The 17,632-nt window shown below is 38.9% G+C and overlaps 1 protein-coding gene across 5 annotated transcripts in view; it reads left to right on the top strand.

The window, feature by feature from the left end:
* Positions 1-17,632, top strand: part of FAM13C (family with sequence similarity 13 member C) — a 150,606-nt gene that overhangs the window by 45,249 nt on the left and 87,725 nt on the right. For all 5 annotated transcript variants that reach the window (XM_032423913.1, XM_032423911.1, XM_032423912.1 and 2 more), the window contains one exon: positions 7,610-7,728. In XM_032423913.1, coding sequence (XP_032279804.1) covers positions 7,610-7,728 — 119 coding nt within the window. The remainder of the gene's footprint in view (positions 1-7,609; positions 7,729-17,632) is intronic.

Raw genomic sequence — 17,632 nt, 5'->3', positions numbered from 1 at the left:
GCTAGTTGTCCTATTAGTAAACATGTTTTGTCTACATTGAAAAGTTTACTGAGGAAGAAGTTATTTCTAGAAGTTATGAAATATATTTATAAATTTGCCAGTCCACACTTGCTTAATTCTTAGTTTTCACTAGGAATTTAGTATTCTAATGGTAATAATTATAATCAATATATGTACTTAAACCTATTTCAAAATAATAAGGGAGAAAGTAAATAACTGTGAATGAAAAGTAGGTAAAGAAAGTAAAATGACTATTTCAGAATGAGAAAGAAGGAAAAAACATAGTAAGTAATCTGAATGGTTATAAGAAGTTATAGAACTTTTGTAGAAAAGGAATGTTAGGAAAAGAATGTTAGTTGTGTTCAAGCTGGCTAAGATTAGAATGGATTTAAGGTTTTTTTTTTTCCCCCTAAAAAATGAGTTTTATTATCAAAAGTACACTGATGCTATTGGTCTGCTCTTGTTAAGTGATTGTGAAAGGGTTTTTGTTCACTTTACCTTTTGGGCAATCTACCTGGAAAGCAAAGATTTTTTTTTTTTTTTTTTTTGCCTTAGCAAAATAGTTTCCTGTGTTTCATGTTGTTTTTATATCAGGTCTTTGATTACTTAATAGAACCCAGTCTTCTTAATATTAAAAGAGCTAAATCTCATTCACAACAATGTAACCTTTTGTGTTTGCTTTTCAAATCTGCTATTGCCAATTTGGTTAAATAGATAATTAAGTATTTGATAATGATCTATGGGCCTACGTAGTCAAATATTCAAACCTTTTGACATTTTGACAACTTCCCCCAATCAAATTCTAAATGGAGTCTTCTTGACCTCAAAGTATCTTTGATATACCCTAGAGTGTCCCTGGAAATCTCAAAAGATTTGTTTCTCACCTTGTAAAAGAGAGATGTTAAACAAATTAGGTTTATTTGATATGTTAAATTATGTAGAAAGCATTGTCAAATAAGTATTGATAAACCTTCTTAGGTTATATGTGTATGGATATATGTTCCTAACATAGATATTCCAGAAATTGTTTATAGAGTTTCTAGAAATTTATCAATACTTTAATGTCCAGTTATTATTCTAAATTATTGTATGCCACAGAAATAACTACATTTCACCATCAAAGGAACTCTCATCAGGTCTTTAACTGTGTGCATTTTAAAGTATTTTGTTATTTTAAGACAATGATTTTTTATTCTGTTGATTTTGCAAAAGTAAGATTAATGGAAAGGACTCTACCAAGTGCTGTCATCCACCAACACTGCTGCCAAATTACAAGGTGTTTAAATTTCACAACTGAAGAAGGCTCCCCCTGACATCTGTGCCTGTGCAAATGCTAGAGACATCAAAATCCAATTGACTAGGAAGAGAATTAGCTGATGTTGAGGTTGACTGCTTCCTCCCAAAACATTAAGAATGTTTCTTTCCATTTCTCCTTTCTTTCCAACAATCCTTTTCCTAATTCTTACACCCTGAAGGTGTTTGTCATTCTTTTGTCAACCTACTGCCTTGCCCTGTCCTGGAAAGACATTGCCATTGTTCACATATCTCAGACCGTTACAAAAGCAGGTTAGCCAACCTCCAATCAACTATTGGATTTACTGTGATGCGGGTGATTCCATAATTCTTCCCATCACAAACTTCTCCCTGATTTCTAATGCCTCAGTTTCTCTGGAATACACTTGTGGATAAACACTTCTGGAGAAGTGAAAACTGTTATATAAAATACATAAACAAGCCATTTGGCTTGAGAAAATGACTCAGTGGGGTCTTTCTTTGATCTATTTAATCTAAGTTGGTTTGGGCCATGGGGATTATGACATTGGAAAGTTTGGAGTGTCCTCCAAACATTGGGTATTACTCAGTTTAAAACCATTCTAATAGTCTCCCTGATATACCATATTCTCTCAAAAGCTTTAAATGTATACATGCAGCTACTGGTAATGAGACAAATGTTCTTTCTGTGCCTAGAATGGCAAAAAATGGGATGAAGAACTGCCACCTAAGGGACCAAGACCTTGATATCCTAACCTATGAATTGAAGTTAGAGGTTCATCCTGATTCCAACAGCAACAAGGAGTGGTAGCTCAGAGTGGCACTAATACTTTAAATTTTGATCAATACTTGCAATACAATTGAGAATTTATCAAAAGGGGGTAAGTTGATAATATTAATTTGTATATTGGGACCCACAAAATGGAGGCCATCTCAGTGGCCTACCCCATGTCACAAATCTAAACAAAGTCGGCCTGCACTTACTGAAAACTGTCAAGAAACCCTAACATCAGTCACAATCTTTCAAGTTAGCCTTAGCTAGCTTCTCTTACCTAGAGAATAGGGCCCGCTAGCCTTATAAGGAAATCCCTGAATTCCTAGTCATTCATGCCCTGTTTCCGTGTTGCCTCTTCTTACACTCTATAATGCTCATTCTTGCCCACAAAACCTTAGGAAGAGTGCTCCACTATTTGATAGGTTCTGTACTCCCTAAATACATGGATTGTTTTCCCTTGAATAAAGGACCTGAAACTAGTTACTAAATTGTTTTAGTTTTGTCATTTGATAATAGTAAACTTGGGATGTTGAAATAAAGTGGAAAGAATTCTGTCTTGTCTTCACTTGATTATTCTCACTGGGGAAAAGTGAGAGTAAGATTTGCCTCCTAGTTTTAAATGAGGACATATAGGTTAAAAGTGCCTAGTTTAGTGCCCGGTACAGGTCAGGCACTCGATGAATGTTATTTGATTTGGAAAGTGGACAAAATAGCCTAATTTGAATGTCTGTTTTCTACCAGAAATTCTTACAAATGTAGGCAGTAAACTAGTTGATATCCTTGTATTTCAGATAAGGAAATAAGATCAGAGGAGATCCTACTTTGTGGATATGTGTGGATTTTGAACATACGCCTCTCTTCCTCCATGATTTATTTCTGTGTTGAAATAGTGACCAAGGCAGGCAGAAATTATTTTAAAAAGATGTCTGAAGAAACAGTTCTCTAAGTACAATGTCTTAAGGTTCCAGAACACTTAAAATGGTAATCAGACACACATGAAGATATTATAATAAGCTCTTCCAGAGCCTCTTTTCCCCCAGCTGTAAGATGGATGTGATAATCCAGTAGTTCTTTTGATCAGGGACAAATGCCTTTAAAACCCCCAAATATTCAAAAGGACTTTAAGTCATTTTCACAGATGTGTGCAGATTTAAGGTGAAAAGAACTCTGGGGTGACATAGGATAGGGTAGATTTATAACACATTGCCTATTCTAAGAGCTGAATATATATACTTTTCCAAACTATGGAGATACCAGATGTATTAATCATGTAGTATTTAAAGATCTTGGGAAGAACATGCTTTCATAAATGCAAGGCATAGTTATTAGCAATGAAGGGATTAGTTATAAACCCACTTAATTTAAAATTTAAGCCAGTAGTTGAAGAAAGTAAATTTTTTTAATCAATTTTGGAATAGAATGGACACAGATAAAACCTCAAGTGTGAGTAGATGAAAAAAGTTAATATTTTGATTGACCACACATCTTGAAAGGAAGATTTAAAGGATGTGTAGGTCTTTGAGGCCCAAGGGTAGCATTCTGGTTTATCAAGCTGAGCAAAAACTAGGACTAGGTGAAAACATTTTTTTATTTCTTCTGGGTTATGGATTTGTACAAATTGGGGGACTTGGAAGAGTCTGAAGCTGTGGCCATTACATTGGATCAAAACTAGATTCTCTCAAGTTCTGTAAGAGTCAGCCGAATTCACTAAAATCCCAACAAGGACAAAATATTATATTTCACTATTTCTGCTTAGGGGCAGCTAATTTTTCCTTGACTCAGCTGAGGTTCTGAGCCTCTCAATCTAATAGACAGTTTCTCTCTGATTGTGTATACTATCCTAGCCTCTGCTCATGGATCAGAAAATAACTGAAATAATGTTTGTTTTACAGATGCCTTACTTATGAAATATCTCAGAGCTAAGTCAATTTAATTGCTCCTGCGTATAGCAGAGAACCAACAAATCACTCCACTGAAGCTAGAATTGGGACATACAGGACACGAGGTCAAAGGATAGGGAATGGCTGGGAGCAGGAGGAAATGATGTAGGGTCACTTGTCTTACAGGTGCCCCTCCAGCCTCTGCCAGGCCAGGTACCAGGAAGACAAGCCTGGAGGAGAGGGTCTTGGCTTCTCCTTCCTTCGTTTCCATTGGTCAGCTTGGACCTGCCCATTTGGCAAACACCTTACCACAGAAGTAACAAGTTAGTGTCTGCCCTCTTAGATTTTAGTCTTTGTCAAACAGTAGATTTTAAAATTCTCTGGGGACAGGATCGTCTTATTCACTTTTACATAACTTCCTTAACTGTCAACATCCTTTGTTTGTAGTAGGTGATTCTTTTTTTTTTTTAGTATTTTTTTTTTTAAGATTTTATTTATTTATTTGAGAGAGAGAATGAGATAGAGAGAGAGAGCATGAGGGGGGAGGGTCAGAGGGAGAAGCAGACTCCCTGCTGACAGCAGGGAGCCCGATGCGGGACTCGATCCCGGGACTCCAGGATCATGACCTGAGCCGAAGGCAGTCGCTTAACCAACTGAGCCACCCAGGCGCCCCTAGGTGATTCTTTTTTAAGTAAAAATATATCTCAGTCATTTTAAGGTAAGCACTCTGCTTTAGTGTTCTAGAATTTTTGATGGAGGTGTTATAGCAGATCCCAAACAAAGATGTAATGAAGCTTAAATGAGCAAAGCTAATTAAATATGTTCTTGTTCAGATAGTGTCACCTTTGGGAGGTGGGGGGGGGATATGTTCTTTTAATCATACATGAGTATATTATCTATTCTAAGAACTTTATTTGGCAGTCCTAGTTAGCCTTGTCACTGGTCAGGTGGTGGAGCCCAATTGAAATAGGGATGTGAATTCACCAAGGGGGTGAGTCCTGGTCTCTCATGTGTCTCTCTGTTATAGAGGCCAATAACCATGATTGAGTATTACTGTTCTTGTTATATATTTTTTTTCCTTTATGTCCTTATGAATAAATGATACCTGGCAGCACAATACCTTTGGAAACTACTGTTTTATTAATTTAGTTAGAATGACATCCCTTTTCCTTCTGCCTTCTCCCTTTAAGGAAAAGCATGAAATTTTTTTTTAAGATTTTATTTATTTATTTATTTGAGAGAGAGAGAGAAAAGGAAACAGCATGAGAGGGGAGAGGGTCAGAGGGAGAAGCAGGCTCCCTGCTGAGCCGGGAGCCTGATGTGGGACTCGATCCCAGGACTCCGGGATCATGACCTGAGCCGAAGGCAGTCGCTTAACCAACTGAGCCACCCAGGCGCCCCCATGAAATTATTTTTAAAAACTGGAGCGAGTAAGAATTGGGGTTTACTCTCCTATTTCCTATGAGGTTCTTGAGTAACTTCTAGACTCTTGAAGTACGGAAATTTGAAACGAACATCTGACCACAAAAATAGCTTTGCTTTTGATAAACTCATTTGGATTAAGTCTCTGAGAGTTTCCTTAACATAACTTTCAGAATATTGAGCTTCAGGGGAATTTTTATAAAAGAAATATTAGCACTCATAGCTCCCACCTGTGGTGCACCTCCAGTTGGCAGGTACTAAGAGATGTTCTAATGACATCTTTTTCAACAACTTTGAGACCCTGGGAGTATTTTTTTTTTTTAAAGATTTTTATTTATTTATTTATTTGAGAGAGAGAATGAGAGAGAGCACATGAGAGGGGGGAGGGTCAGAGGGAGAAGCAGACTCCCTGCTGAGCAGGGAGCCTGATGCGGGACTCCATCCCAGGACTCCAGGATCATGACCTGAGCCGAAGGCAGTCACTTAACCAACTGAACCACCCAGGTGCCCGTGACCCTGGGAGTATTATCCCCATTTACAGACAAGGAAGTGAAGATCCTGATAATTGATGTAACTTGTGTAAGGTCACATAACTCACAAGTAGTAAGCAGAGCTATCTCACTCGAACCCGTTGTTGGGGAAACTTGGCCAGTATTTGGGTAGTTGTAGAATTTTTCAGAAGCAGTTACTATGTCCAGAGTGTCTTTTTGCCTAAAGCTGCAGGCTTAGAAAAATGGAATTAAAGGATCCTGGAGGAATAATTAATCCCTTTCCTTATCTCTGCCCCAATTCCCCACTTTAACCCTCTTATAGGAAGGCATTCATAAAATTTTTTTTATTTTTTAATTTTTTAGAAAGATTTTATTTATTTATTTGAGAGAGAGCACGAGACAGTGAGAGCATGAGCAGGTCATGGGGGAAGGGCAGAGGGAGAGGGAGAAGGAGAAGCAGACTCCCCATCAAGCAGGGAACCTGATGCAGGGCTCGATCCTAGGACCCTGAGATCATGACCTGAGCTGAAGGCAGATGCTTAACTGACTGAGCCACACAGATGCCTCACAATTTTGTTGTAGAGGCTTGTGATGACTACTTGGCAAAAAGCCCCACCACATTATTTGGCTGTTTTGGAAAAGTGACTTCTGAGACATGTGACATATTGACACTTGTACTGACTTTAACCCATACTCTGAATAGGAAAGCTTGGTCTATATTGCCACCACAGTATACTGCTCAGTCAGACCCAGATGTATTGCAGCACATGAATATTCTCACTGCATGACAGTAGCCATCTGGATTTACTCAATTTCTCACTGATTTTAGTTTTAATATTTCTTTTATCAGGTAAAGAGGGGCTATTTTGCTGCAAGGAAAACTTGTCAATTAGAGATCTGACACAGCTCAAAAACTGTAGTGGTTCAACTGTTGAATGTATATAAATCTTTCATTTTTAGTGTATGTCTCCTTGTAGTGAATCCAGATTCATTTAGCTTGGATGTGTTTATGATATTCTCTAGAAAGTTTAGCATTCTGGAGTTCTTCTAAATTAATGCATAGATTGCATAATGGGATGACCACTGTAGTGATTTCTTTGGATGCAGTGTAGCTAATGACAAGTGTGTGTGTGTGTGTGTGTGTGTGTGTGTTAGAGGGAGGGAGAGAGGGAAGAGGATGCTTGCATGCTTGGCATTTGGAATTTATAAAAATGATATGTTTCTTAGATTTCAGACCAACTTAAATTTCTTTCCTATTACAGGAATAATGTATATTTATTGTAAAAAATGTTGATGAGCCCCAAACAGGAAAAAAGAAAGAGAAATGACATCTCAGAGTTAGTCACTGTTAGGATTTTGGTATCTCAGTCTGTATGTGTGTGTATTCATACATATGTTTGTTTTTACAAAAATGAGCCAATGCTATAAATATTCTAGAAATTATATTTTCAGATATATCTATTTATTCAGTACTCTTTTATAATATTTTTAGTGTGAACATTTTCATGGTATGGTTATATCGTATCTCTTGAACATTAGATTTTTCGTTATTTTTCTCTTTATTCTATAATCTTGTAGCAACTGACTGATAAAAGGAGGTTTCTTAAATTTCAGATTACTTATTGGCCCCCTTTCCCACTTACAGCCGGCGGAGTGTGTTTTGTTTGTGCTCCCCTGCCCTGCGCCCCACTCCCAGCTGAAGAACACCGTGGAACACTGCGGTGTGATGGCTACTGACACTCCTCTACTCCTACTGTTTCTTCTCGCAGGAGACAGAGCACGTGGCACCCAGCCAGCCAGAGTGTCGGGGGAGAACAGGAACGCCAGCTCAGGAGAGTCCACAAAACCACTCCTTCAGGTGCCAAGAAACAGCGCGAGTTCAACAAAGGTGGGCCTTTTGTTGTCAGAAATCGTACTATACCTGTGTTGCTTTCCCGTGCTTGCTGTTCCCACACAAGGCAAGGCTTTCTGATTTTGACTGGCATTCCTTACGAGTCACAGAAGCTGCTTAAAGAGGCTGTGAGAGAGTATCGTTGAGTCTGAGCTGAGGAGAAATGTAAATAGCCTACTGTCTCTGCCTTCATTTTGGAGATAATCAGCTTACGGCTCGGAGAGGGGAGGAGATAGTCTTGGAGAAAGAAATGCTGATTTCATTTTGTCCTCTTTTATTCCACGCCGATGATTAGGTTTTCCTCTGTGATAATGATAATTAGTGATGACAGTGTAGACATCAAGCCAATTTCTTTTCACATACCATCTCATTTAGCCTTTGCCACTTCTTCATAAAGTGAGTACTTATAGCCCCATCTTATGGAGGAGAAGCCTGAGGCTGGACTCACTGGGGCACTGGCCGGATGTTGCACAAGTGAAAAAGCCGAGCCAGACTTTGAACCTATAAATGTTTGATTACAGAATAGCAGGTGTGGCTTCTGTGCTGATCCAAGGAGTGTCCTTGAGGCACTTGAAGCAGCCCCAGGGCTGGCCTCTCTGGTCCGCTAGACCTGCTGAGACAGCCCTGGGTTCAGGGCAAGGACGTAGGTTAAGCTGTGTGCAGCAAGGTTGGCATGGCGTTCTGATGGGAGCCTGGCATTGCAGCTGTCTGTGGAAAGTCTCTTCTGGAAATAAACAGAAGAAAGAATTCGGCTGCTAGTTGTGCCAGCTGTCTTTGTAGGATCATGTGTACAGCGTAATCATAGCCCTCACTCAGTGGGAAGGGAGTGCTGTGCTTTTGAGCATGACCTTTAGATTTTTTTTTTTATGGCAGCACAGCCTAAATGAATCAACAACTACAGAGAAGTTGGCTGTGCTATGTAATTTTGCTTTAAAATATTCAGCATACTAAATTTAGAATCATAGAGCCCCAAAAGGTTGGAGGGGCCCCAAAAGCAAGGTGACCCGCTCTCCAACCAGATTCGTAGGTTTCTTGTATCACCCTCCTCACAATTTGCCACCACTTTTCTGTTTATTCTTATGTGACCTCAGGTCAGGTAAGACTCAACCTTGTCTTTTCTCTGCTGATTGGGGCATTCTCCTTCCTATTTGAAGCCTTATTATAATCAAGCTGTTTTAGACAGACCAGAACCAATTTTGTGCAGTGACCCTGTCTCCCCTCCACCACACTGGTGACTGCCTTTCTTAGCAAGAACAGGGCCAACTATATACCCATGCATATTTCAAAATAGTAACACAAAACGAAACAAAAAAACAAAACTAAATTATGTATTTTTGTGTATGGAATGTATGGGGCAGCTCTTTGGGGTGGATGTTCCACAGAGGCTAGTCAGGAAAAATGATTATCAGCAGTTAACCTTCTCAAAGATACCTGCTGTTTGGTAACTTTAGACCACTTTATATCTCATCTACAGTGGGGAAAGTAAGTGGTAATACTACTGTTATCAGAGGGCAAGTCAGAAATTGAATAGGATTCTGTGATGGGAATCATTTACATATGATTAGTAAGAGCTAAGAGGATTGAATTAGAATAGTTTTGATGAGGAAATGTACTGGGCAGCCATTGTTACATTTGGGGATGGGGAGTTACAGTTAAATTTGGATTCTTAGATCTATGGTACCTTTTCTCAGAAAAAAAGAGATGCACATATATACAACTTTGTAACATCTTAGGATGCTCCTAGACCTTCTCTGCATGTCAGTGAAAGGAACTGAATACAGACAGGGTCCCTGGGCAGCTTTCCTCATTAAGTCAGATTTGTCTCTCCCCATTTTCCTCATTGGCCACTTCTACATCTTAGCAAACCTCTATAGGACTCCAAATACCCTGTCCTTTTCTTCTCCCTTCTAGCCTCCAGACTCCACCTTGATGGGATCTAGCTTTATGAGCTAGCATCATTCCAGAATATTCTGTACCCCAGTGTTGGCAATCACAGGATCTGGAGTTAAGTGTCAGATGAGAAGAGGTATTAGGCCACTTATGTCTAGTACTATTAAGTTTAGTATTTAGATTGGGCTGGTAACCTTTAAACTAGAGTTATTTGTCACAGCCATGGTGGCATCACCTAGGGACATTCTAATGAAACTTTAAAAAAAAAATCTCAAAATATTACAAGGATTGTGAAACTTGATGAACTGGTGAAATGAGATCTGAGGCTAAAAACAACTTTGAGTCAGGTAGCGCACATTCCTGAAAACATTTCTCTTCCCTTTTAAGCCAGCGTATGGCCAGATTCAGGCATATGGTGCCCAGTAAGATCTTGATGGAGACATGATACTGTAATAGGATGCTCCAGACCTAGGTTTGGCTCAAAGTGAGGGAAGGAGCCAGGCTAAATCTCAGCAGGTATAAAATGCCACCTTCTTGGGCGTGGAGGGAGAATTTTATTTGCATAATGAACACTTTGAAAAAGGGAAGAAAGATCTTTCTGTCGTCAAGGGGTCACATGTCACTTTGATGAGAGTCAAAGGAGTGGTTAATCTTCAGAGAATGAATCCATCCTTGTAGAAATGACATTTTGGAGCTCATTGTGTTATGAGGTGGGAACTGATCTTTGCATGTGTGCCAAGGAGAAATAGTTTCATACCTTCAGCTCTCAGATCATGTATCTTCAGCTCTTTCTAGTGCAAGGAGCCTGTATCTGTGTCTGTGGATGAGCTTCAGGGAGCTTTATGAATGTTTTTCCCAAAGTTTGAGTGTATATATATGTATGTATATATTATATTGGTTTTCTGTTGCTACTGTAACAAGTGACCACAAATCTATGGCTTAAAACAACACACATTTTTTTAAAGATTTTATTTATTTATTTGACACAGAGAGATAGTGAGAGAGAGATCACAAGCAGGGGGAGTGGCAGGCAGGCAGAGGGAGAGGGAGAAGCAGACTCCCCACTGAGCAGGGAGCCCGATGTGGTGCTCGATCCCAGGACCCTGGGATCATGACCTGAGCCGAAGGCAGCCGCTTAACCAACTGAGCCACCCAGGTGCCCCAAAACAACACACATTTATAATCTTATAGTTCTGTAGATACCCAACATGGGTCTCCTTGGGCTAAAATAAAGGTGTCAGTAGACCTGCAATTCCTTTCTGGAGTCTCTAGGGGGAGAATCCATCTGTTTCCTTGCCTTTTCCAAGTTTCCAGAGGCTGCCTACATTGCTTGGCTTGTACCCCTTCCTCCATTGCAAAACTAGCAGCATTGCATTTCTGAGCATTCTTCCATACATCTCCCTCTGACCAGGGCCAAGAGAGATTTTCTGATTTTAAGGATTCATGGGACTAGAGTGGACTGACTCAGATAATCCACAGTAATCTCCCCATCTCAAGGTCCTTAACTTGATCATATCTGCAGAATCCCTTTTGTCATGTAAGAGTAACATGTGGAGTGGGACAGAAAATGAGGACACAGGCACCGTGGTGTGTGTGGGGGTGATTATTCTACCTGCTACATAAAAGTTTAGTTTTCCAGGGAAAATCTCTAAAGCATTCATCAGAATCTCATGTGGTACTCATGACCCCAAAAAAGTTTAGAAACACTATCCTAACCTCTATCTCCCAGTTTGCTTGTTCTTCAACAGAGCCAACCTCAGACACTGATTTCACTCCCTCCATCCTCTTTTACTCCATCCTTCCTCCTATTTGCCATGTCCTCTCTGTGCTTATACGGTCAATATTCCTTGTACAGTGCCCCATAGCAGAGATCTCAAGTTTGGTGTCCTGCAGTTTATCTAGTGTGGAGATACACTTGCCTTGTAGAATGTTTTAAAATATTTTGATTCAATATTTAAAATTCAGAAATTTTGGGACACCTGGGTGGCTCAGTCGGTTAAGTGTCTGCCTTCCGCTCAGGTCATGATCCCGGGGTCCTGGGATTGAGTACCGCATTGGGCTCCCTGCTCGGCGGGGAGTCTGCTTCTCCCTCTGCCTGCCACTCCCCCTGCTTGTGTTCTCTCTTGCTTGCTCTCTCTCTGGCAAATAAATGACTGAAATCTTTAAAAAATAAAAATAAATAAATAAAATTCAGAAATTTTATAGATTTGGGAGATTCTTTTTGAGAAACTAAAGATGGGATAACCCAGAGCCTATAATACTACAAGGCGACAATTAGCTGAAGTTGAGGAGCAGCTGTCCATTTTTCCACAACTCCCACCTGAATCTCCCAACTTACTTGTGCGCTCTGCCTGGCTCCTACAGGCATTTGATTTATAATGCCTGCTTTAATCATTTTCTTCCCAGCTACTGCTAATCCTGGGTACTCTAGCTGCCTGGAGCTAAGCCCTAATAAGGTGATGTCTGATACTGTCTTATGCCTCCTTTCCAAGATAACATATTTACATTTTAACTTGGATTTTCATTGCATGTGAGTGGAGGGGCTGCGTATTACCCTACTCTGGCATGCTCTTCAGTACCTGGAGCTTTTCAAAACACGTATAATTATAGAACTGCATTTGGTTAGAGCAAGAATGAAGCCTTAGGAATCGTTTAATACAGCCCTCTCATTTTCTAGTTTGACACCCAGTGAGGCCGTGATTTGCTTAAGCCCTTGCTCCCCTTATAACAGAACCAAGACAAATGCCATCAATCTGTTCAGAGCAGTCACTTGATAAATATGCATCAGTTTGATTGATTTTTTTTATATAGCTACAGCCAGTGCCAATCCTATGAACCCTCAGATATGACAAAGGAGGATTTATGAATGTAAGAGAATACTAATGAAGCTGGGGATTTCTTACCCAGCTAAGTAAATTTACTTTTGAGAGTGATTAACTCACTTGTGTTTAAAATATTGTATTAAAATTTATGACAGCATTAAACTTTTAATGTCGTTAAAGACCTTGTCTGTATAAACAGGAGCTATTCTATAGCTTTGTGTCACTACTAATTAAGTTGGTGGTTACATTTGCGAATTGGAGTTTATTGGCCTCTTCATCTGGAAGTCCCCAGTTAGAGGGGGTTGAAGATTGATGTATTAGCAAGAATAATGGCCTTTGATGGCTTTGACTATTTTTGTGACATTCCAGAAGAAAGAAAAAGCTTTGTTGCTTTATGGAAAGAGGAAGTTTTGTTGGCAACAACTTTTCCATGGGGAATAAATCCTTTCAGCTTTTGTTTTTGAGATAGACAATTTGTCTGTGTTTTGATAGCTAATTGTTTCTTATTTAAGTGTTTTTCATAGAAGTAAGCAGAGTCTTAATGAGCTCTGTTCAAAAGAGAAAGAATGAGTAAGAGAATGAGCACCCAGAGATTTTTAATCACATAGTAGACAAGATGTACCTTCTTGGACTGTATCAGACAGGAGCTCTACATGTTGCCAGTATGTTCTTATTAGTGTGCTCTTAGGATTTCTCTCCTCTCTTTCCCTCCCCTCCGTCGCCTCCCCTCTCCTCTCTTCTCCCTCTCTCCGTCTCTCCATCTCTCTCTCTCTCTCTCTTTCTTCCTTAATAGTGCAGGGGGAGGAGAATGAATGAGGTATAAACAAAAAAAATTAGTTTGTCTTGACAATGTTTTGAGACTCCCTGCTAGACAGTTGGGTGACGAATGGGCTCTGAAATGCTTACTTTGCCTACATTGCATGGGAAGGGAGCCATATAGCGAGGGATCTTCTTCATCCCCCAATCCTGCCTCCATCCTCATGGGCTCAGAAATAGTCTGATAGAATGGAAAGAACATCCAAATTAAGAAATGCAGAGTCTTATCTCATGTCTCTCGGGTGACCTTGGTCACTTCATGCAAATCCCTCAGTCCCCTCCTCTAACACAAGTTTGGGTCAGATGATTTCTCCGCCCCTTTCTGACTCTAATTCTAAAAATGCTCAACATTTTAGATGTTTAAAGGATTAGATGTGGATAGATTTTAGCTTAATAAAAACAAGCTCTTGCAGTCACAGATAAAAATAATTCCTCCTCCATGCTGTAGAGCACAAAAATACCCTATACCAAATCACCAACCCCTTGAACTGATTGACAAAGAGCCCACACTTGACTATTTTGGGAATGAAACCCTCCTTTATTATTATTATTTTTTTTTTTTGAGACTGCCCTTGGTTACTTTATAAATTGTTAGCACTTTCACACAGACAATGATTAGGCGTAAAGATAAAAGAGAAACTCTGAGACATTCTCTCATTAAAAATAATAATAAATGGGACATGATTATATTGGAAAATACAAAAAAATCCAAGGAAATAATTTCTTTTAGTGTTACTACCCCAATATGACCATGGTTATCCATTTTAGTATATGTTTTTGTATTGTTGCTATTGTTTTAAGTTTTTATTTAATTCTAGTTAGTTATAATATAGTGTTATATTAGTTTCAGGTATACAGTATAGTAATTCAATACTTTCATATATCACCCTGTGTTCATCACTAGTGCACTCCTTATATTGTTGCTATTGTTTTAATGTGGCATAAAAAAAATTGTGTATGAAAGGGGCTTCCTGATAGATTTGGATTGAATTCACTTCAAACTGGCTCCAGAGTATAAAGCTAGACCAGAATGCATTCTGCATTCTGACTATACAATCTACATGTAAGTTGAATAATAAAGTAGTGGGGTAATTATCACCAACCTCAGCTTCATTTATGGCTAAGATGAGCAAATTTGATTTTTCATAACAAATACTCTAACATACAATTTTCTACAAGGAACATATTTTACAAACTTCATATCATAGCCTTGTGTTAGAAATAATATTTCTAGGAGATAGAACAAAAACTTTGTCCTTAATATCTCAACATCTTAGAAAACTTCTTGACCTAATTTGGACTAGATTTAAGAGACAAATTTCAATAGTGGTTACAGGGGACAGAGTGTGCATATAAACTTAAATCTCATTTAAAACTGACCAGCTGGTTAGACGTTGAGTGTTCCTGAGGCCATGGGAATGAGGCTATTCTTTAACTTACTCTTTATCTTCCCAATGAGGCAATGGCTACACCAGTGTTCCTGTCATAGTATTCATCTACAGGGTTATTCCTTTTCAAGACTAATGCGCAGTACTAAACACACACAAACACATCCACATCCACTCATATCGTATATAGTGACACAGCTCCCACCCCCCCTTTTTCTCTATTTTTTATCTTTAACCAACTTATTCGATTTGTATGTATAAATTTTTTTCATATATATGCTATCTTAGACATTTCTGTGTAATTTGTTTGTCCTACTTAATATTGTGTTTTCCATATCATAAAATATTCTAAAATATTAATGACTATAAAATATTCCATTCTGTGAGTATAACATCACTTATGTAACGAATTCCAAATTAGTGTGTATTTTGATTACTTCTGTGATTTATATTTATAGATATTGCTATAGTAAGAATTGTTTAAAAATATTTTTATGTACTTCCGTTTTAGTTTTTTTGGTTTGTGCTTAGGGGTAAAGCTGTCTAGGCATGGGATTTGAAATGATAAACCGGAGAGACATGGGATATAAATTTTTCAGTTACCTGATCATGAAAGAAGATAGGAATAAAATGGATAATTGATAATGGATAATTTTGAGAGAATTAGATAGAAGGTCATGTGGTTAGATTTCTGTATGTGGCAGCATCATAGGATAGTGGCTCTGGGTAGAATGTTTGAGACAGTTCAGTCCAATCCCCTTCTCCATACTTGTATATTCTAGATATTTCTGTTTCACCCACTAGCCCTTATGGTTTTCTAGTTCAGATTGTGCTTGGGGCAAAGTGCCTCTGGCTGTAACGTTCCCAGAGAACATTTGGAAGGTGTGCCGGGTGTGGAACAATTCTTTGATGTGTGGAACTACCCTGCACATCTCAGAGCCTCTGACATCTTTGGTTGTAGCCCACAGAATGTCAGTAGTCTCCCCGAGCCTCTGCACCAATCACAAGTAGCCCCTAAATTTCCTAAATGCTTTCTAGAGGGCATACCACCACCCCCTTGAGAAACATCAATCTTCACGATGGATATTTAAAGCTGTTTTATGAGAGTCTTTTTTAACGTGGGTATGTGTTCACGATTTATTTATACATGGTGAAGAAAGCAATTACATAACAGAATTACAAGGTGATCTTATTTTTGCTTAACATAATTATATACAGAAACTTACACTGGAAAGACATAAGTCAGTATTTTATTGGTGGTTATTTTCAGGTGGAATGATTAAGGGTGGTGATTTTAAAAATATTCTTCTTGCTTTCCAAATTTCCCCCCAATGAGTTCCTCTTAAGTTTGTAACTGGGAAAATTATTTATAAATAAAAAAACTATGTGCGGTTCCGGATATAGAACTATAAATAAATTTGTTGAAGTCACTGCAATCATATTAAGTCATTTTATTTTCTGTTTCTTTGAACTGTTTTATCTCAGTTTGAGGTAGACAGGAAAATTAAAGTATTAGAGGAAAATGGATTTTTTAAAATTATTATTATTTTTTAATTTTTTATTGTTATGTTAATCCCTATACATTACTTCATTAGTTTTAGATGTAGTGTTCCATGATTCATTGTTTGTGCATAACACCCAGTGCTCCATGCAGAACGTGCCCTCCTCAATACCCATCACCAGGCTAACCCAACCTCCCACCCCCCTCCCCTCTAGAACCCTCAGTTTGTTTTTCAGAGTCCATAGTCTCTCATGGTTCGTCTACCCCTCCGATTTCCCCCCCTTCATTCTTCCCCTCCTGCTACCTTCTTCTTTTTTTTTTCTTCTTAGCATATACTGCATTATTTGTTTCAGAGGTACAGATCTGAGATTCAACAGTCTTGCACAATTCACAGCGCTTACCAGAGCACATACCCTCCCCAGTGTCCATCACCCAGTCACCCCATCCCTCCCACCCCACCCCCCACTCCAGCAACCCTCAGTTTGTTTCCTGAGATTAAGAATTCCTCATATCAGTGAGGTCATATGATACATGTCTTTCTCTGTTTGACTTATTTCGCTCAGCATAATACCCTCCAGTTTCATCCACGTTAAAATTATTTTTGTTAACTAGAAGAGACTTAAAAGACATTTTCAATGGTACCCGTGGCTTTTATGGTTTGGGTTAGTTGGAATCAGAAAGCAAATATTAAAGGTGATTTTTATAGGTTCAGATGACCCTTAAAACCAGAACTTGTATCCTAGACACCTCTTCGTTTGATTGTTTTATTCTGTGGATAAAAGTAGAAGAAAGTCTCTTTTTATACCCTTCTAGCAGTGCAAGCCTTTCAGGGTTCCCCTAGCACAGAGTTCTAATCAAGAGAACCCCTATGACCTCTGCAGATGCCAGGAAGTACCAGGGCCCATTTAAATGGGAATGGGGTTCAAGAAAAGAAACTTGAGAAGGTGGAAGCAGGAGTAAAGCCAGATTTCAGGAGTTTTTTAAACAATGCCTTGAATTTAACACCAATACAAGAAAACAACTTTGGCCACACTGAACCTATTGAATAAATCCAGACACACATAATAGAGCCCTTGGATGTGCAGGTGGAGGGCCAGTTTCCTAGGGAAAGCAAGGTTGTTGTCGGAAGTAGATTAGAGATAAAAAGTGCTGGGAAGATAAAATCACTACTCTGCTGGAGTGACATGGGGGCCTGGGGAGAACTTTGAACTGTTGGAAGAAGAGTTAAGAACCAGCTTTAATGTAACTGCCGAAAAGTGTCTGGCGTGCCTGGTCAAACTTGAGCGAGATGAAAACATGCGAGAACCAGGCTCCTCTGACTTGCCTTTCTGATCATTAACTCACCCTTGCCCCTCAGACCAACAATACTAATCCAGGTTCTGTTCATCTTTTTATTTATTTATTTATTTATTTATTTATTTATTTATTTATTTATTTATAGATTTTATTTATTTATTTGACAGAGAGAGACACAGCGAGAGAGG

Source organism: Phoca vitulina, unplaced genomic scaffold (genome assembly GCF_004348235.1).
Source record: "Phoca vitulina isolate PV1807 unplaced genomic scaffold, GSC_HSeal_1.0 scaffold29, whole genome shotgun sequence".
NCBI classification, from domain to species: domain Eukaryota; kingdom Metazoa; phylum Chordata; class Mammalia; order Carnivora; family Phocidae; genus Phoca; species Phoca vitulina.
This window is presented reverse-complemented; position numbering and strand designations above follow the sequence as displayed.